General features: G+C 50.3%; 1 protein-coding gene across 2 annotated transcripts in view; it reads left to right on the top strand.

Moving 5' to 3' along the window:
- KLHDC3 (kelch domain containing 3) overlaps positions 1-21316 on the top strand; it is a 36509-nt gene that overhangs the window by 10743 nt on the left and 4450 nt on the right. For both annotated transcript variants that reach the window (XM_045011948.1, XM_045011949.1), the window contains 7 exons: positions 3070-3317; positions 6024-6200; positions 8719-8834; positions 11398-11469; positions 11711-11924; positions 12269-12355; positions 14157-14265. In XM_045011948.1, coding sequence (XP_044867883.1) covers positions 3164-3317; positions 6024-6200; positions 8719-8834; positions 11398-11469; positions 11711-11924; positions 12269-12355; positions 14157-14265 — 929 coding nt within the window. In that variant the 5' untranslated portion in view covers positions 3070-3163. The remainder of the gene's footprint in view (positions 1-3069; positions 3318-6023; positions 6201-8718; positions 8835-11397; positions 11470-11710; positions 11925-12268; positions 12356-14156; positions 14266-21316) is intronic.

Here is a 21316-nt window from a genome sequence, read left to right as displayed (position 1 = left end):
AGTCTCAGAGCCTGGGTTGGCTGGCTTGTGCCTTTGCTGAAGGGCTGAAAATAGCAGTGTAGACGTTCAGGCTCAATCTGGAGCCCGGTCTTTGAAATCTCACCGGGTTTCAAAGCCTGGGCTGCAGCCTCAGTGGGATTGTCTACGCTGCTATTTGTAGCCCTGTCATGCAAGTCCCCCAATGAGTTGACTAGAGCTCTGACTCTTGCTGCCAGTGTGTGTGTGTGTGTGTGTTGGGGAGCTTGGCTGTGCTTTTGCACCGAATCCTGCCTGCTGGCAAACCCTGGTTTAACTGTAGCGTTACATGGTCTGTGGAACGTGCTCTGCTCACAGTTGCTTTTTTAAGATTTTGGGCTGTGTGAAAGCATTCACTGTGCTCTCCCATGAAATTATCACTAGATTACTGAAACCAGAGACAGTTGAGTCTGAGGCTCTTCTTTCTGCAGCTCCGGACAGCATCTCTCTGCATAAGTGCAAACACAGATGTTATGCTTTTAGTACTACACACTGTGACTCTTCCTCATTGAAAGGAGGCTACCGACTGACTGAGAAGCTTGAAACGGCTGTTTTGGTGGTGGGTCAGTGGGGGAGGGAGCCAGAGAGTTCTTAAAGCAGAAAGTGTGCTCCCCATCCCCATGTGCTCGGCTCACTCAGATGGCTCCATGGAGTTTGTTGAACCTGTCCAACCTCAGCCCAACTCGGGTCAAGTTGCAAGGAGAAGGTTCTGAAGTACCTCCGGAGAGGAGATTTGCATGTTTGCTGCTAACAAGTGGGTCCCTGCCTTGCATGTCAACCAGGCTGTAATATCCAATGGGAAAATTCAGATTTCCATGCTTTTGGAACTTATCTTTTCCCACCTTTCTTCTGCTCAGCTGAGAGAGATGCAAAAGCCTGCTCCCAGCAGCAGGGAGAAATGAGGCACCCTCCCTTCAGCCAGACACAACGTGGTTATGGGTGCATGTCCTGCAGCAGCTGACTGTTAAATCCTTGGTGTCTAATAAGGTCAATCCAATTGTGATGTGGCTGTCAGTCCCCTAGGAAGTGGGGTAAGCCACTCTCAGCTCTGTGACTGTTGAACGGCTAGACTTGAAATTACCAACTAGTCTAACGGTGACCCTAGCAGTCACCATGGCAGCTTCCTGAGGGATGTTCTGTAGCTTTTGTGGGGAGCTTATACAACAGGAGTTGGCTGGTGAGAAGAAAAAGTGTTGATGTAGCTGAAGTTTGGAATTCTTCCAGAAATGGCTTGGAGTGCTGCCTACGGCTTGGAGTGCTGCCTACAGCTTGGGTTCGGGTGGAGAACTGGTTCTCTGACTGCTGCTCTGCTGGGGAAATACTCGAGTGAATTCTGTTGGCTCATTAACTTCTGGAGGTCAAAGTTACCAAAGATAATGTTGGGAAGATAAAAATGGCTCAAGTCTCTAACTACTGTTGGTGTTATTTAATGGTGGTGGTTATTGCTCCTCTTGCTTGTCTTGTGTAGCGTTCTCGTGCCTTTGTATAATAGTTGATTGCTAGCTCCCACTGTGCTTAAGGTTATGGAGGAGTTTCCAATGCAAGTTGCTGCTCAAACTTTCTGAAAATATCTTGTGGCTGAAACTTTCTGTGCTTTCTCTTGCCAAACTTCAAAAGTCAACCTCAGCGAGTCCTTTCTGCCTTGTTTGTGTTAAGACAGAATGGGGTGGAAGTAGGGTTTCTAGTCACTATTGAGCAGGGCTACAAAAGTGGCTGAAGTTGGAAACCTAGCCTGTTTCAATCCTCAAACTGCCACACAACACCTGTGACTTAAAAAGGTTAAATAGCTTGCCCAGAGCCTCTGTTTCCTGGTCGTAAAACAGGGATAGTTCCACTTTCCTACTTCACGGGGTGTTGAGAATAAACAATGTGATACTCACCTATGATGGTGGTAGGGGACCATATAAATGCCTAGGTTAAGAGCTGGTGCGTTTGCTCAATTTGAAGGGGAAAAAATAAAGTGAATGGAAAAATTGTCTGTGCGCGCGCTTCTTGGGGGTTTGCCAAACACTTCTGACGTGCTGTACAAATGCATAGCATACTCTGACTTGCCATAGGAGGACCATGGGCTGCTGCTTTAACTTATTGTGGTTCTCTTAGCTGGTCAGAGATGGAAGCAAATGCTATCTGTAATCCCCTCTTTCTCCCCTGCCTTCCTTTCCCCTCTATCATAGCCTTGGGCTCAGTGTGAGTGAAAATGAGCTAATCAAAAGATACCATCAGAAATTCCAAATGTTCACAGGTTGGGCAAGGATCTGCCATGGGGCTTGTCTGCTCCTTGAGTGTCTCCCGCTGCACTGTGATCAGGAGAGGGAAGGGACTGCCAGTCTGGCAAATACATAGCTTAAAACACCTTGTGAGCCCAAGAGATTATGAACAAAACACAGTGTATTGTGTGGTGGAGCATTTTTTGCCTCTTGGTGACTAACTTGTACATACTGAGCTACTGGCTTTTTGTGCTGCGGGTAAGGGGAAGAAGGTGCTGTAGTGACACAGGCATGTGTCTGTCTGTTCTGGGCAGGCTTCACGATGCACCATGCACTGTTACTTCCTTGGGCAATGTAATCTTTAGTGGAACCATCCAGCACATATAGTGGAATGGGCCTGGTACTTGTGGGAGACCTTATGTTGGTTGGTATCTTGGTTTTGGACTAGGGACCTCAGAGGAAAGGTTCTGCATCCCCTGAGCCATTTAGATCCCTGGTGTCACTGAGGCTGACATGATGAACTTTCCTGCTTTTGCCACATTCTGTAGTGTCTAAAATGGCCCCATCCTGCCCCATGTTCCTTCCTCCAGAAGAAGCTGGCCTGCAGGCTCCCTTTAAGATTCCCTCATAGTAGATACAGGGGACATAGTCGCAAATACCCCCATACCAGACAAGGGTGGGAATACCCTTTGTATGCATGTTCTAAACAGATATTTAAAATCTTCTCAAGTGGGAAAGCTGTTGGCTTGAGAGCAGTGTTTCCTTCGTAACTGGCATACAGGGAGCATGGGGAGACATTGAGAGTGGGGATCTATCTTCTGAGCATTGCATTCTGTCTCTGTTGCAGAATTAAGTGGCTTCAGCCCAGCATGGTGGCAACCGTATGGGCATGAGGCTGTAGCGCCCTCTAGCTTTGAAGGATAGATCATTCACAGAAGGGAATGTTACGGTGGACTGTGCACTTGGAAGGTGGGCCTCGGAGAGTGAACCACGCTGCTGTGGCTGTTGGCCATAAAGTGTATTCCTTTGGCGGGTATTGTTCTGGTGAAGACTATGAGACTCTGCGGCAGATTGATGTCCACGTATTTAATGCAGGTAAGAGCGTTACATCCTTGCGGCTGCCGTGGGCTGGCAGAGGCTGGAATTCCCATGCCTCAGTTGTCAGGTTACACTGTCAAACTCTCATTTCTCTTGAAGGTGGCTACAGTGTGCAGGCCAAATGTAAGACAAATGCACCACTGCTCCTCAGTTTGGAGAGCACTGATCCTTGTGAATTGGAATCTTCTCCCCTAGAAAACCCATCTGTAGGGCAGGGCTTGATCTCCACCTTCAGGGGTAGCACAGGGTGATGCCTTTGTGAACCCAAAGTGACCAAAGCTGCAGCTGCCCACAGGACAGAGTGGTGGATGTATCCGGAACTCAATGTTGAGGCATGTCAGGGCATTGGGGGCAATTGTACCTCTTGATCCAAGGATCTCAAAGCACTTCACAACAAAGGTTCCCAGAGTGGTTGAATCAATGAGGAGCTGACTGTTACCATGGTGCTGGCTCTTTCTTTTGCAGAGAAACTGAACTGAAGGGAGGGGATGACAAAATGAAGAGCAAAGGCAGAGACAAACGAGCAGTTTGAAAACGAACATTAAACGCTACTAAACATATCTAAATACATCCCTGAAGTTACTCTTCCATGAGGCAGTTAGAGTTACCTGTGTGACTGTAAAGGGGAGAAGTGGCCTGGGCAGCAGCAAACGGGAGGGGGAAGTGTCTGCTAGGGAGTCTGAGGTCTCTGAACAACTTATGGTGCCCCTGCTTTACCCATCTGTAAATCCCCATAGAACATCTTGCAGTTAGGGAAAGCAAGTAGGCGGTAATTTGCTGGAGGTCCTACAGTGACCTGCAGACTGAGGAATGTATTTCAGGCTCCCGCTTTACTACTTTAACAGTATTGCCTGCTTCTCCCTTATTTCTGGTTACTGGCAGCTTGTTCTCTCTGAAGTCTTGTCTTCTGTACCACTCTGCAGCTCAGAGGAGTTACCTGCCTTCATCTTGGGAGAAGTATGTGGTGTATTAGCCAGCTGATGGTTTATTAGAAGCAGGAAACTGCCAGTTGCTGACCTAAGGGGGTTAGTGGCGAGAAGACTTTTTAGTTGAGGACGGACATCCATAGAGATGTCCTCAAGCCTGAAAATAGAATCTAATCAAGAGCATAGGAATTTCCAGACCAGTGGTGCATTGAGTCCATATGAGGTGTCAGACATTGGCCAGTGCCAGGTGGTGCAAGAAACAATCTAATGAATGCTGATGGAATAACATGTATGTAGGGGAGCTGCTGCTAACGCGATCTTAGTAGTTCACCTATGCCCTGAAGCAAGAGGGTTCTTAACCCTTTCTATATAAAAACCTAAACCCTTTTATCCTGTCTAATGGACTATGGATGTTCTCATTATTCATATACATGTCTGTTTTTAACTACTACTCAGCTCTTGACCTCAGTGATCCCTTGTGGCAATGAGTGCCACAGGCTAAGTGGGTGTTATATAAAAATATTTCCCTGTATCAATTTTCTAAATCCATTGCTTTGTTGCCTTTCAATTTCACTGAATGTCCCCTTGTTTTCCTCTTATTATGAAAAGGTAGATAGCAGCAGCGCCTGGTTTCCTTTTTCCTATGCCATTTGTTTAGGATGTCATCACATCTTGCTCATCATTAGCCTCCTTTCTAAACAATTCCAATCTTAGGAATCTCTCTTCGTGTGAAAGTGTTTGTGCCTCTAATCACTCTCCTTATCAGTGTCTAACCTCCCTCCCCTTCCCTGAGAACAGAACACAGCATGCCAGGAGATGGTAGGGTGTGCCATTGATTTATACAATGGCATTATAATCTCTGTGTTACTTTCTGTTTCATTCCTTATGCATCCTAACATCTTGTCTGCTCTTCTGGTTGCTGCACATAGCATAGAGATTTTGAGTGGCCCACAACTTAGAACCAATAATGTCCATGAGTAGTTCAAATTATTCCTTCCAATGACTATTACCTTGCATTTGCCTTCAATGAATGTTATGCTGCCCATTCACTTAGCTTTGTTGGGTCCCTCTGAGGCTCCTTACAAATGTCTCTAGCCTTGATTTATCTAAAGAATTGTGGTCTCCATATGTTGCCATGTCACTCGTCTCCCCCTCTTCCTGCTCATGCAAATTCTATATCTAATCATTTCACCTAGTTTATCTGTTGCTAGGTTCACTGGTCTAATTCCCAGGAACACCCCTAAACTTAGGTACAGTAACTTCATTCTTAAATTTCTTCAGAATCCTTGAATATGCCATCTGATCCGAGGGGCTATGCTGTTCTTCAACTGATCAGTCTCTCCAGACCTTGCTCTCTGACGTCTGTCTGACAGTGCCACATGTCTATTACCTGAATAGAATTGGCTGGAGTAGTTGTCTCCTCTGACACCCTGTGTAGTGAAATCTAATGCAGAGAAATAACTCAGCTTCTCTGCAACGTCCTTGGTTGCTCCCTGTGCTCCCTGGTGGGCCAGCAGACCCACCAATATCTACAGAGGATTTCATGTTAGTGTGAGCTATAGCTACGGCTGTTCAAATTCAATTAAGGCTTTTTACTTGTTTACTGGGGTATGCCCACAATGAGCTGCAGAATAACTGCAAGTGGTTCTATCCACATATATGCATTCACTCAGTGCACATGCTGCACTCTCCATGTGTTCACCTGCATGGCAGCCCGACATCTGGTGTGAACTGGGCAAGCCAACAAAATAACAAAATCTGGGGCTTCTGCTTTCAGTGTCTCTGCGCTGGACCAAGCTGCCGCCGGTGTGGACAAACAGCCGGGACCACGTGAGGGAGGTACCCTATATGAGGTATGGGCACTCAGCAGTGCTGATTGACGATACCATCTACATATGGGGAGGCCGTAACGACACTGAGGGAGCCTGCAATGTACTCTACGCCTTTGATGTCAGTAAGTGCTGGCTTTTCGCCCTTCCCCACCTTCTCCCTCCCCTGGCTTCATGGCAGTAGTGTTCTGCTCCCCCACTAGGTGTCCCCATGAAGTGATGGCTGCAGTTTTCTCTCTAGAGAAACACTGCCAGGGGCTGGGAAACTGCCTTTTATTGGGAGCATGTGAGCGATGGGGTCTCTGGCTAGCTTAGCAGCATTGGATGTAGTCGCATGTCTGACTCTGTTGCTTTTGAACTAGAAATGACAGCTATTTAGCTCTTTTCTAATGGGAAATTAGAATTAATTAGACTCTTGAATGCTTTGAGTTCCCTTTTGTCTTAACTAAAATCGCAGCTCTCCCTTCTTGTGACAAACAATTCTGCATAACTATTGCTGGAAAAAGTTTGAGGGCAAGTGAGCTCTTGAAGAGCGTGGATGCTCCAGGAGAGGGAAGCTATTCTTCGGTGTAGCCCTTAGTGCCATGGGGGAGCAAAGACAAAAGCAGGAAGCGGATACAGACATTGTAGGGAGCTGCAGTAACCAGGTCTGGTCAGGGCAGGGTGGAGCCTGGAAGGTGAGGAGGCGGTGCTTCAGCATAGAGAGGAAGCAGTGAAGGGGTCTGAGTGGGCTTGATGGGTGTGGGGTGACTGTCGCAGCTGCTGGGGCAGATCAGAACTAGGGCATCAGAGAATAGGTGAAGAGGGATTTCAGGAGAATGGCAAAGGGGATGTGGAGGCAAGCGGGATTCATGGACTGAAGAGAAATGGGCTCTCAGGGGGCGAAGTTAGAGGGATATTAGTTGCCAACCCCCTTTGAGGTCTGGAGGGAATGGCTTGCTGCATGGGCTCTTTCCTCAGGCTGCTGTTGGAGCTTTCTCTCTTCTGACAAGCCCAGCTGGAGAGGGCAGCCCTAGCAAACCATTGCAGACACAAAGGGCCTGAGGCAGCTGGCCCTACGCAGCTGCCGGCTAAAGCAATTTAGCAGTAATGTTAAGTGAAAACAACTGATGGAAAGGCCCCAGGCTTCTGCCCTAGTCCAAAAACCTGCCCAGCCTGCCATGCACATGTGCTAGTTCTTCTCCAAGCCTGGCAAGCGGGCACTGCTAATCCTGCTTCATGCAAAGGAAGTGGTGGAAGCCTCATTGAATGAGTCACTTCAGATTGGACAGAGCACTGGGGACTGCTGTAGGGTACAGGCCTGCTCTGACGAGTGGGGGTGCAGGTGTGGACTAGATCAGGTGTCCTAGGTGTGTCTGTCTCTGATTTCTGATATTGCTCTTGGCTGGGCTTTTTATGATAGCGCATGACTGCCTTTGGAAGTGGCCCCAAGCATGGCAGGAATTCTGGTGGGAGCGATGCTCGCTTTCCCTTTCTCCCTGGTGCTTCCAGCAGGCCCCTTCATTCAGCTCCAGCTGGAGTCTGGGCAGATAACTGTGGCTGGAGGCCAAGTTCAGAGAAGTTCTTGTCTCCTGAAGAATGTTGAACAGATCCCAATTTTGCCACTTCCTGAAATAAGCACTGCTGCTGGCTGCTAGCAGCACTGAGGGGATCTCCTGCTGCTCCAAGGCTTATCTGTGCTTGTCACTGGGGTCCCGGGACAGGTGCCCACATGAGCTTGGCAGTGACTCTCACTGGCTCTATTTCACATTGTCCTGCATGGAGAACGCTTTTAGCTGGGCATGGAAATGCCCCTGAATGGAGTCCATCCCCAAAGCTTGCAGACCAAGGAGCACGTCACAGAGAGAGAGCTAAATATGATGACTGAGGCAGGTGGACTTGTGGGAAAGGAGAACAGAGGGGCAGGCAAGATGGAAACTCTGGAGGGATGGGAAAAGGTGCAGGTGAGGAAGGGTGAACAGGAGTGGGACAAGTACGGTAATGATGGAAAGAGCAGATAATTCAGAGAGAAGGGCTCCCTTGTTCTTGGGAAGTAAATCCACTGATGCAAGCAAGTGGGAAATGCCTTTGACCCTCTGAATAGGATCTAGAGTTCTGCATACTTCAGCCATCTAAGGCAGCCAGCATCTCAAATGCTGCCCCCGCGCTTACTGTCACGACAAAGTTCTGTGCAGGCTGGTGATTGAAAATATGCAACTGCACATTTGAGCTGCTCCTCAATTGAGCTTTACATCGATAGAAAATTAAAGCCCCCTAAGGAGTACCGTGCTGATTGGGGGTACTCGGGTTTGTTTAAAAACATATTCAGAATGGCTGCAGAATTCAGCATCACTATCACAGGAATCAGTAGGCCTTGCCACAGAATTTAGGTCCCACAAGGCCCCTGTTTGTGGGGGCCCTGGCAGGTGGCCTGGCCTTGGAGAGCTTCCCACCAGCACGAAAGGCGGATGGCCCATGTGCAATATCAACTGTTCCAGTCTTTGGTATGGACGTAGGGGGAAGGGGATGGCTTCCTCCTTTGGGAGGTGGTGGCCTTTATTTCCTTGGAAGGATGTCTTCTCAAGAACTGTTCCCATTTAGTCTCCCATCCTCGAGTCTGCTGTTTGGTGTCTGCTCTAAACATCCATTGTCTCTGTATTTTAGACACTCACAAGTGGTTCACGCCCAAGGTCTCTGGAATGGTCCCAGGAGCAAGAGATGGGCACTCGGCTTGTGTCCTCGGAAAGACCATGTATATCTTCGGAGGCTATGAGCAGCTGGTAGGTGGTCTCTGGCATAACGTGTCTGTCTGTCTGTCTGTCTGGAGAAGCCTGGCAACACCTGAGGAACCCTACTCTCTAACAGCTTGTCCTGGTAACCAGAATACTACTATCGGCACAACAGAGGAACACCCGTGTCAAAGACTGCTGAACCATAGGTGCGGGAAGTAGGGGTGTGCTGCAGCACCTCCAAGTTTTATGTGGGGCTGCTGGCCCGGTGCCCCATTCCCCAGCTGCTGGCTCTGTGCATAAAACCTGGGGGTGCTTCCCATGCCTATGCCCTGGTCCTGGCCCTCCACCCGCACTCCACTCCCCAACCCCTCACTTCACCCTTGGCTCGGGTCCCAGCCGCTGGCCCCACTCCCCGGCCACTGGCCCCATGTCTGGGGCACTGTGCCTGGCCTCGCTCCTGGGGCCTGCCCCACTCATGGCCCTGCACCTGGGGTCCTGCTCCCTAGCTGCTGACCCCATGCCTGGCCCCCCACTTGGCAGTAGCCCCACTCCCAGGGCTCCACTCCTGGGGCCTGGCCCCATGGCTGGGGCTCTGCTCTTGGCCCCACACGTGGGGTCCCGGCTGCCGGCCCCTGCCCAGGGCTCTGCTCCTGGCCTCATGCCTGCCCCCACCTGTGGCCTCGGCCCCCTTACCCCTGTCCAGGTCTCCTTCTCCCAGAGCAAGCCCTGCTCCCAGCCTCAGTGCAGGGGAGGGGAGGGAAAACAGGGGTAAGGGGGCTGGCTTTCTGCACCCCCCACTACTAAAAATGTTCCAGCACCACTGTGCTGAACACTTTCCAGCATAATCCCCTGGTTTTAGTTCCTGATAACTTGGCCAAATTTTAGGAGTTACAGCTAAAATGTTTTAGGCTTGGTCTGTGCGTCATGTGGAATATTTCAGGGAAAAAATAAGCAAAAACAGTTAGCCTGTTGAGAACAAATCTAGCACCTCAAAGGTTTGGAGTCAAGTCTCTAAATTGAATCTGCTCTAAGGTCAAAGGGAAAGATACTTTTGCTGGCCCTGTGAAAATCCACCTAGATTTGGCCAAGATACGCACCGTGGAAAATTGCCATTTGTATTTGTGCAGTAGAACTTATTCTGTGCTGCTTAACTCTCTGAACGTTTGGTCTGCCCCAGACGTGCCCCAAGCCTTGCTGAGTTCCCAGGAGAATATCGAAGTACTGTTAGCCTAAGGGCAGTTGTGCTGGTCTAGTAGCCAGGAGACCTGCACAGTTGTATTCAAGTCTTGTTTTGGCTAACAGTAGTTCTGTGCTTGTTTAGCAAGTTCTCATACTTCTACCCTCAGAGGCAGGTAAGTGTGATTCTCCCCCGGCTCCTCCCCCATTTTACAGATGCGATTGCACTAACTCACTTCTGGCAGAACTGGCAATAGCAACCAGGTATTTCATGGTCGACACAAGTCTTGGTTACTTAGACACGCTGCTGCGCAAAATGAGTATGCCGACTCTATGCTAGGCAATGTGTGTTCTTCCCCCACTGTAAAGGCTGGCCAGCTAGATAACAGCTTGCTACTGCTACTTGCTAGCAGAGTTAGTGCAGCCATTTGAGCTAGAGGATTATGCAGTGGATCTGATGATCCTGGATTCAAACTGGCTAATGACCTATGTGTAGGGGTCACTACAGTTGCACATGGAACTTATGGGTCTCTGTTTATAAAAATCCTAGGAAATTACATACAAAGCCCATTAGTGTCATGAAGTCAAGCGCTTACATTCATTCTGGCAATTCCTAATGTTGCCTGGGCCACTTTGGTTCTGCCCCTTTGTGCATGTGCATTAGGATGCAGTCCTTAACTACATGATCACTTACTGTCTCTTGTCTGCAGGATCTTTTCCTCACCATTGCACAGGATGGACCGTGAATGAGGCTGTTGTCTTAAAATCCTTGCCTCACTTGTAGCAAAAGTTAGAACGTGCCACTGCATGAGCTATGGAGTTGCGGGAAGAGCTAGGATAGCCTTGTAATTAAGGAACTGGTCTGGGACCCAGGAAACACAAGCTTTGCCACAGACTTCCCATGTGGCAATGGACATACCGCTTACACTAGGATTTTCACGGGCAGTGGGGACCTGACTTTCAGAAGTGCTGAGCACTCAGAACGGCCATTTGAACTGTGTGGGAGCTGTGGGTGCTCAGCATCTCTGAAAAATCTAGCGCTAGGTGTTTCAAGCTGGGCACCCAAAAGTAGCGGATAGTTGTGCAGCTATTGACTGGAGACTCTGGTTTGCAAAGCACTCTGATATTACAGTGATGAGCACCAGAGAAAAGCCCAGGAGGCAATTCAGTTATTTCAGATCCAGTGTGGGCTGTGGATGATGTCCAGTAAACAAGGCCTGGGTCCACCTGCTGAATGCTAGGGATAAGAAATCCTGGGCAGCTGCCTCATTCCCAGAGGCCGTCCATCCTGTGCATCAAACGAGTTTTACATCAGACGTGAGTCAGTGGACTTTCAGTTTCCAGAGGATATTACAGGTCTCCAGGCTATGCTAGTGTCCTGAAGGCCACGAGGTCCTGGTCTGCCTAACAGTTGGGTAATTGGGCTCTCTTCCAGGCTGACTGCTTCTCAAATGACATCCACAAGTTGGATACCAGCAGCATGATGTGGACTCTAATCCCAGCGAAGGTCAGTGTCTGTTTATCCCTTTGGCCCATGTAGAACCCTTCACCTCTGTTACCCTTCAAGGATGTTGCATAGACCTGCTGTGTAGCTTCTGTCTCACTTGGTTGGAACCTGCAGGAGCGCAAGTTCTCTGTGGGCTGGCTGCTCATCTCTGAACTCGGCCACCCAGTGCCAGTTATATCATCTCCCGGGGTAATCTGCATTTTCACTGGCTTTACTTACTAGCAGCCTGTGTTTGTTCCAGGGCACACCAGCTCGCTGGAGAGACTTCCACTCAGCCACCATCATTGGGACAAAGATGTACGTATTTGGTGGCAGAGCAGATCGCTTTGGGCCCTTTCACTCCAACAACGAGATCTACTGTAACCGAATTAAAGTGTTTGACACTGAAACAAACTCTTGGCTGGACTCCCCTCCTACTCCATTGCTCCCTGAAGGCAGGAGGAGCCACTCGGCATGTGAGTTGTCTCACTCCAGGGAACAAGGGGAGTGGGAGGGCTTAGTGAGGACAAATGGGAAGGAGGAGAGGTGTGTGCAGCCTTCCTGGCCTGCTCGGAGAGTGAAAGGGGTGTCTAGTTCTCTGGGTAGAAGGGGAGATGTCAAGGGATGCACAATGACCTGTGACCTGCAGGAAAGCAGATGCATAATGTAATCCCAACTGTGCATGCTGCCTCAAATGCGAAGAGGGCATGTTGGAAGGGAAGAAACTGGGACCTCTTTCCTTTGTATTTGGGCTGATGGGAGGCTGGTACAAGCTCGGTTCTGTCCTGCGTGTGCTGATGTTTCTCCTTGCTCCCTGCAGTTGGCTACAATGGGGAGTTATATATATTTGGTGGCTACAACGCACGTTTGAACAGACACTTCCATGATCTCTGGAAATTTGATCCAGGTATTTAGACCCAAACTTTTTTCACTTTATTTGTAATGTGGTAGTGCCCAAGGTCGTCAGTTGTGATCAGGGCCCCCTCATGCTGGATGTAATACACTCATCCTGGAGGACACTGTCCAGGCCCTCAAAGAGCTTGTGAATACCCACACACACATACAGACACACACTGTCAATGACCTGGCAGTGAAATGCTGTTCTTTGACATTACTGGTGTAAATCAGCTTGTGACTTTTCCATAGTGCTGGCTTCAGATCACTTTGCCAGAAACAAATGAGAGCGAAGTAGTGCAGACATTCACTTTTAGCCAGAAAAGAGGAGTCCGATTCACCCTCTGTGGCAATACGCTGTACTGTGTCCAGAAACGAGATTATCTAAAGCAGGAAACTTCAGCAAGGAAGCAAAGGAAAAATGGTGGGTAGGCTAGGGTTCCCCTGGAGAGTGTGGAACATGGGGGAGATCCTGGCTTCAGCAGGGGGAACCATTCACTTTGAACTCCAGCCTGACCCCTCCCAACACCCCAGCCCCTTGCTACTTTGATACCATAAGACTTAATTCTGCAGACCAAGAGGAAGGGCTCGTTTCGCAAGCCACTCTTCTAGTGGTCTGAGCACACAGCTGGGAGCCAGGAAGTAGAGTTCAGCCCATGACTCTGGGCAAATCTCCGCAGTGTCTCTCAGGTCCCCCACCTGTAGAAAGGATGATGCTGTCCTACCGCCTGGGGTGTCGTGAGGCTGGATTAATATTTGCTAAGTGCTCGTAGCACTTGAAGGCCTATAGAAGTGCAAAGCGCTTGTCTGGGGGATAGTAATGCGCAGTCTGCTTTCTTCAGAGGCAGATCTGTGGGCTGCTGAACAGGGTTAATACCTGCAATTTCCTGAATGGGTTTGACATTTTCAGGAACCCCAGCAGAACATCCATTCAAAGCTGTTTGTCCTTGCTGTCCTCTGTTAAATGGGGACTCCGCAGCCTTCAGGCTCCTGTTCAGCTGCCCTCTCTTCAAATGGGCATGCATGTCACTCTTTGGGAACAGCTCTGCACTTAGTGCAGCTGTCAGCAGGTGGCACTGCATCCATGTGCACCCTTCAAGAGTAGCCGCTGAAGAGTTGTGTTTCAGGAGAATGGCTGATGGGGAAGGGATGCTGGCTGGTCTCTTGCTCATGGTCATGTTCCCACTCCCATTTCTGTTCTCTGGCAAATCTGAACCAAGCTCATCCCTGCAGTTCTGAACCTAAGTAGCTTGGGCCTGTGTAGAGAGACTGGCTTTGTTTCTGCTGGATAGAGCATTCCATTGCTTCACATGGGAGGGGGAAGGGGCTGAAAGTTGTTTTCCTGCCTGAATCACCAGAGGTGAGTTTGGCAGGCTGGGTGGATGGGCTCAGATCTCCCTCGGGTCAGTTACTGGTGGAGAACATGTACGTGACCCTGATTGGGGTATCCTCAAGAGACTCCACAACGCCTTCACACTGCGCTGACTCCCACAAATTGTGTTTGAGCTCAATGAGAACCTTCCCTCTGCACTTGGAATAAAGGCCTTCTGAATGCAGTGTCCACAGAGGAACGCTCCTCTCTTCGTGGTGGGAGGGGGCATGGGGAGGCGGCTCTTTACATCTGGTAGAGTTCTGGGACCAGCCTGGCAGGTCCCTGTGTTTGATGCAGTGTATTGTTTAACACTTGGTAGTCTGCCTAAGACTTGGGCTTGTAAATATCTGTAACTCGGGCTATTTGGGGTTTGCTCGGTCTCCATGCTGAGCCCTGGGCCTGGTCTCCTGTTCCAGTGACAGACTTGTGGGTTTTTCCTCAGTATCTTTTTCCTGGAAGAAGATCGACCCCAAGGGGAAAGGGCCATGCCCTCGCCGCAGGCAGTGCTGCTGTAGAGTTGGGGACAAGATCATCCTCTTTGGGGGCACCAGGTGAGTACTGGGCCAGAGTTGTTTCCCTTGGATTCCCTTCGCTCCCAGGCTGCAGTCAGCTCCTCTTTCTTCACATAAAAGGGATTAAATGAAGCCATCCTCCTTCCTAGCCCCGTGGGGATTGCACATCTCAGCCAGATAACTCAGGACTTTTAAACATAAGCAAAAGGTTGGTTGCGTTCAGTCACTGTTGGTGTTACGGTTCTGATGCCCTGAGCAGGCTGATGAGAGGTGGTTTATCAGACTGGGGTGGAGAAATACATCTGGATTCCTGGGGTGTTGTCTGGGAGGAGACTGAATGAGGAGAACGTGAGTTAGGGGTGGCATAGGTGGCCCTCCAAACCTCTCCTGTATCCCTGGACAACTGAGCGTCCCCTTCATTTCCACACCCTGCCTGCTTGTGACTGCTCCCCCATCTCAAGCAGGGGTTGTTAATGTATGTGTTGTGGGGGCCTGGGCCTGGGCAGAAAAGATCTCTGCACTGACACACGTTTCTGGATCATCACACCAAGATTCTGTTTGAACGTTGAGCCATAGATGGCTTATCAGAATGGAGATCTTTTCTACCTGCTAGGATCTTCCCTGTCCCCCCTCATACATTCCCTCCCTGCTCACCCCTCCTCCACATAGTTACACCCCATATTACACTGCCCTATGATGTAAACAAGGGCTCTTCTACCAACAACCTCTATTAAAGCAGTTTGATTGCGTACGTGCCAACCTGCCCAGTTACACCCTTAAAAGCCAGGAATTGGCCAGTTAAGTGAACCACCTTTTTAACTTCTTATCCCGCACATGACTCTCGCTGACCAAGCACCTCTGCAAGGAGCTCCTTTGTATCTGCCAATGTTTAAACCCCACCCGATTCCTCTAACTCGTACTAAGGCACCAGCACCGTGCTATCCCCCACAGAACCCCTTAGCTAGCACTGTGCTATCCCCCATGGTATTGGGGTGCCCCCAAGGTAGGCCTGTCTGGCCAAAGCACTAAGAGGCTCTGTAGCCTTTAGTGGAAAGATGATGACTCTGAATCCTCATCAGTATGTGCCAAGCCCTGACTCCTTCCTCCCCATTAGTATAGGATTAGTTCATGTGAGACTTTCTGCCTCTGGTACCATGAAGACGATATCCCAGTCCTGCATTCTTGCTGGGTATGGCCTTGGCAACATCCGCTTGGAACCAAGGAAAGCAGATCCCTTCCCATTCTGCTGCAGCTGCAAAGTTGAAATTGCCCCCAGGGTTTCCTCCATGTGGTCATTGTCTTTCTGTGTGAATGGCCTCTCCTAGACGTTAGGGCCAGAAGGGACCACCATGAACCTCTAGTCTGACCTCTCGGAGGAATGGTGACAAGTTCTAGGTCATCTCCTTCTCCAAGGAGGGAAGAGAGAATTCCAAGCATCTTTGTGCATCACCAGAAGTAAAAGGACACACGGTCTCCTTTCGCCTGCTCTCAAAGGGCTGTCTAGTGGTCGGCAGAGTACTGGGAGTCACAACTTCTGGGTCCTAGTGTCAGGCCTGTCACTGACTCACTCTTCCCTCACCATGCCTCAGTTTCTTCAGTAAAATAGAAGTAATGAACTACCCTTCTGGGAAGGCAGGTGGTGTGCAGCACAGGAGAGCCCTGAGTGAAAGGGGTTATGGGGGGAAAGGTGAGGTTGTAAACTGTTGCTATGGACCCCAGTCTGTCCGTCTGTAGTAAACCTCCAAGACCTAAGTATCCCTTGCTGGGCACATCCCTTCTGCCCCTTCTGCTGAAGGTTGCTGCCCATCTAGAAGCAGGGAATGAATATGGAACTCCTGGTCACTAGAGCTGCTTGTGAACCCCTCCACGTGATCACAATGGCTGTATGGCAGGGCAGTGAACTACAGCTGGGTGACAATTCCTGTGCAGCCTTTGCAAAAGTGCATCTAGCCGAAGTTTTCATTTGCTAATGGGGGCCCTGGAGTTAAGGATTTAGTTGTCAAACATTGGCAGTGACCCCATCAGGATGCAGGGCAGCTGGATGTGGCCAAGAGACTTAGCAGCTGCTAAAAGCAAGGAAATGCCCCAGCACCTCCTCAGACCTTCTGCTCTCTGAACTCTCAGCAGTGACAGATTATGGCTGTGTAGCCTGTTTGCAAATCTGCTCCAGGTGTCAACCACATGTTAGTTCAGATGCTTGAAATGCCTTTTATCCTCTCATCAGCCTGAAGTGGATCAAACACCTCTGGGCAGGGGCTCTCCCAGGGCCCTTGGCATGGCTTGCTGAGAGCCTTCGGGCACTGATGGGTGGCAGAGACCAGGCAAGGACTTCAGTGTCGGTCTGTACAGGCTTTGGTGCACCCCTTGGGATAGGTGTGGGGCTGGAGGATGGGTCACTTCTGCCTTAGCCTCAGGTGAAAGTTCCTGAAGGATTCCAGCTGAACTCTCCAAACTGCCACAGTTGGAGTGTGGGAAACAGTGACGCTGGGGGTGCTTTTCAAAGCAATGGTCCAGGATTAGCGAGTCCACTGAGAGCTGAATGAGCAGGGTGGGTGGGGGTAGAAAGTCTGCTTGGTGCCTCCTGTAGGCAGCGAGGCTCTTCTCTGAAAGCGCTTTGCTTCAGCAGAAGGGCCACCCTAACAGAGCCTTCATTCTTGCACTCTTGTCTCCATTATCACCGTTTATGCTGAGCAGATAGGAAGCTGCTGCCTTAAGACACATTGAGAATCAACCATTTCACATTCTCCATGTATGGGCTTCAATAGTATGCAAACAACACTGGTTCTTCAGACCGAACTTTGGTAGCTAGTAGGAGCAGCTGCAGATCAGGATTGCTGGGCCTCTCTCAGAGCTGGGGAGAGGGGCTAGCTAGCCGGGGAGGGGCTGGTTCACTTCCTGCAGGCAGTTATCAGGTGTGTTTTGGGGCTGGCTGGCTGGCTTGATAAGAAGTTTTCCAGGAAGTCCTTGTAAATGGAGAGCTCCCTATAGTCTGGATTGTCTGCTGGAGGCTGCAGGTCACCAGGAAGTGGGGAGAAAGGGCAGAGATAAAATTTCAGCACAGAGGAAGGGATTAAAGAGAAGAACTGAAACAGTAACAGCAGGCAGCCCCTGGCCAGCTGCATGGCAAAAGCAGCTGGCTCTTGGAGAAGGGAAAGCGAGGCCCCTCTCTGTTTCGCCTATCCCAGCCAAAGGAACTGTTGTCTCCCTGCTGTGACAGCTGCCTCCTTGTCTGAGTGCTAAATGACTCTTGGAGGAGTCCTTTAGAAGCTGGGCCAGGCAGTCGGTGTATCTGGTGCACTGTGATCCAAATGCATTCCTACACTCCATCCAGAGACCCTCAGTCTGTGCCCTTTCCAGCCCAGCCTGCCCCAGACACCACATGGAAATGCAGTGTCCCCCCGATCTCAGCCATGGCCCTCCCACACTGCATCCGTCAGAGTCCTAGCCACAGCCTGCATTGAGGCTTGTGGGGCTTGGGATCCGAGGGCAGAGAGGATGGACCAGGCTGTGAGTTTCTTCTCTGCATCTCCCAGCCCTGCCACAGATGTGAGGTGCCTAAGTCTCAGCCAGCCTGTGAGTTTCTACCTACCCCAGTGCTGCCACACAATCCCATGGCATTCCTGCCTGCAGCCAGCTCTGCACACTGCAGCCAGCTCTGCACACTGCAGCCACAGTGCTATTATTTTTAACCAGGGACTTCCCAAGTAAAACACATTGGTGTAGTGTTGTGAATGGCTTGCCAACTACAAAACCAGTTTCTCCTCTCTTGGTTTTCACACCTCAGCTGCTAGAACAGGGCCTCATTCTCCCTGATTGAACTAACCTCGTTATCTCTAGCCTGCTTTTTGCTTGCTTATATATACCTGCCCCTGGAAATTTCCACTACATGCATCTGAAGAAGTGGGTATTCACCCACAAAAGCTCATGCTCCCAAACGTCTGTTAATCTATAAGGTGCCACAGGACTCTTTGCTGGTGTAGTATTGTGGCTACCCCATGAACAGTGCCCTGTTAGCTCTGCCTCTGGGTCACAGGGATTACAGTATGGCCAGGTCAGATTCCCTCCAATATAAGGTTACAGACCCCAAGGACCTTGGAGGTGAGTGGGAGGGATGGTCTCCTGTAACTCTTCCATTACAGGGTGCTTGTGTACCTAAGGGGAGCGGAACAGCTCTGCTGGACCCTCTAAAGGGGCTGTATGTTTCCTGACTCTTGTGTGTTTAGGAGTGAAGTCTCTTTCGCATGGAATATACAATGTGTAACTTGAAAAGGAATCTGGTAAGGAACCAGGGTTTCCAAATGAGCTTGGCTGCCCCTGCTTTTCCATCCAGGAGCCCCCTCTCAACCAGCTGCTGCTGCTCAGAGCCCTCCCTTTCTCCAGCCTCCATTCTCTGCCCAAGAGTGTTGGAAGCAGCTCAGAGTGCTGGCCACGTGGGAGATGGGGCCTGAAGCAGGAAGCGTAGCTGGTGTCTGGCTGATAGTGGATGAGGATGTGTCCTGAGACTCCCTTTCTTGGGAGCTGTTCACACTGACATTTCATCCCTTAGCTGCTCTCCTGGCCTTGAACTCGGGCTTCCCTTAACCCCCTCAGCGTGTGGTGATGATTCAGCAGACGTGGGAGCTGCCGGCTGTCCCTCTGAAAGATAAGGGATGCATTAGGGTTTCCTGTGACGGGGATGTGAGATAAGATTAGATTATCCTGGCTATGAAACCCACCACACCGTGGTGGGATTAAAGGGCTCTTTCCTGAGCTCAGACAGATGGGACCCATCAGCAACAGGTACGGTCTCTGCCAATATGGCCGCTGCACTGATCACTCATGGCAGCAGGATGGTAAGGCTGCCCCTACGCTTGGTGCTGGAGTGTCCCCTCTGCCTTGGGGCCCATACCAGTGGATCCTCATGCACAAAGACTTGAGACGGGCAGAACTTGAGTGAGAAGTCACCACTGGTGCTCGTCTGCCAGCTGAAATCTGAAAGTATCCATCTGTGTCACTTTAAACTTACCCCATCCCATGCTAGAGTGGAACTTGTGAACTCAGACTCTTGCGTACCCTTTTTAATATCTGACGATAGCTTTCCACCATGGAGATTGTGCTGTACTTATTCAGAGGACAGATTGGCAGGGACAGTGCGTCCTGCATTAATGTGCCTCTTGCCAGTCGGGAGAAGGGATTCAGGTCACTCTGGCTCCCGTAGATCTTGGCTTCTCTCCTGGGAATGCACCAGAGGGAGCCAGTCTGCTAGGAGCTAGCCTGAAATTGGAACTCCTTTCACAGGTCACAGAACAGCCATCAGATGGCAACAACTTCAGGTTCCAAATTAGCTGGGAGTGATGCAGAAATCTGTGTCCCTTTTAGAATGGAGATGAAGTAGTTCTGACTGACACTTAGTGACCCCCTGGTTAAGGCCATATGAGCATTTCCAGCCTAATTACCTTTTGTCAAGCTTCCCCTTTTGGGATATGAATGGAGTGGCTGAAATGCATCTTGAAATAGCTTGTAACCAGGAAGAGAAGCTGTTTGAGACCCAGAAAGTGATGAAGGCCCTATCCATATGACTTGCTAAGAGCGGGCAGGGAATCTTGGGAAGGGCAGCGTGGACAGCAGGGCCCTGCGTATGCACGGTTCGGTATGCTGCAAACCTTCATTGCAAATGCGCCTTCACATTTTCTGCTGAAGAACTTGGGGAGGTTCTGAGCTGGAGCCAAGCAGTGCCGTTCCTGGGAGGAGAGGGCCAGGCCCAAGGCTGATGTCTGCATGAGGAGCATTGCCACCTAGCTACTTAAGCAGGGGGTGTCGCACTTGGCCACGTTTCACTAGAGTCTGCAGAATCTAGCTTTTCATTTTAAGCATTTTCCCTAAGATGATGGGCACTAGCAATTGGTAGCTACAGAATTGCAGTGTGAAGCTCTGGGGAAGTCCCCATAGCTACTAGCTCAGCAGCGGCTCTTTTCACTGGCCTGTAGCAATCTGGAGCCTTTGTCTTGCACCAAAAGCACCTTTCTTTGGGGAGAGTATTGGAGTGGTGTTTGAGTGCTACAAGAGCAGCCCTTCTACCTCTGGAATTGTCTGGCTCTCTGCATGCGCTGGTGTCGTCCGCGGGAGGGTCAGTGCTCTCTGTCCTGGGTCCTGTGAGTGGCAGGAAAAGAAAATGTTGTTTACTTGTTACCCGCAAAGTCTCTGCAGCCCAAGGAATGGAAGTGGAGCCCCAGTGACTCAGCTGCACACCGCAAACAAGCAGCAAGCTTATGAAGTCTCCCAGAGTGTTCTGGGCATCCAGTTCTCCACTTGATTGCATATGTTCCAAAAACGTGGCAGGCCCTCAAGACATCTAACAAGACAGGACCCTCCCTGAAGAGCATGTGAGGGTTGGGTACTAGCCCTTGTAGGTACGTGGGATGGTGGAAGGATTCCCCGATGTTCTCCCTGAAAGGGGTTTCCCAGCCCTTGCTGATCAGCCTCTGTTAATTTTTCCTAGTCTGTTAGTTTTGACCTTGGCACCTCCTCTTAAATTTTACTGTTACTGCTTTTTCTTCTTTCCCCAGCCCTTGCCCGTTTCCTCTCTGCTGTAGCTGAGTGAGCAGCAGCTCTGCTATTGTTAAAGTTGGGTCTGTTTATAGGGCCACTGTTCTAAGTGCTTTAATGACGTGTACTTGGACTATCTTGAATGTGCTGTGCCTCCTGGAAGGGGAGTGAATAATCCTGTCCTAGAGCCAGTGTGACCGGCACTTTTTTCTTGCTTCTCACTGCATTCCATTCCAGTACCAGTCCTGCTCCTTCGCTCTACACAGGGCCGGCTCTAGTCTTTTTGCCGCCCAAAAAAAATAATAAAAAATAAAAATGGTGGCCAGACTGCCGAAGCCAAAAAAACCCCAACCTCCTACTGCCTGCCGGACTGCCAGGGGCGGGGTGGGGAGGAGGAGGCGGCCGCAGGGAGCGCATGGAGGGCAGTCAAGGCAGCTCGCAGGGGAGCGAAGGGCCGCGCCTCGCAGCCAGGCGAGAGGGGCTCCCCCCTCCAGCCTTGGGGTGTTTCTCCCAGCCAGGCAGGCGGAGTCCCGGGGGCTGCAGGAGGTGCTGGCTCAGCTGCTCC

The sequence above is a fragment of the Mauremys mutica genome, chromosome 3, assembly GCF_020497125.1.
Source record: "Mauremys mutica isolate MM-2020 ecotype Southern chromosome 3, ASM2049712v1, whole genome shotgun sequence".
In the NCBI taxonomy this organism is placed as follows: domain Eukaryota; kingdom Metazoa; phylum Chordata; order Testudines; family Geoemydidae; genus Mauremys; species Mauremys mutica.
The sequence above is the reverse complement of the archived record's forward strand: the minus strand, read 5'-3'. Positions and strand labels throughout refer to the sequence as shown.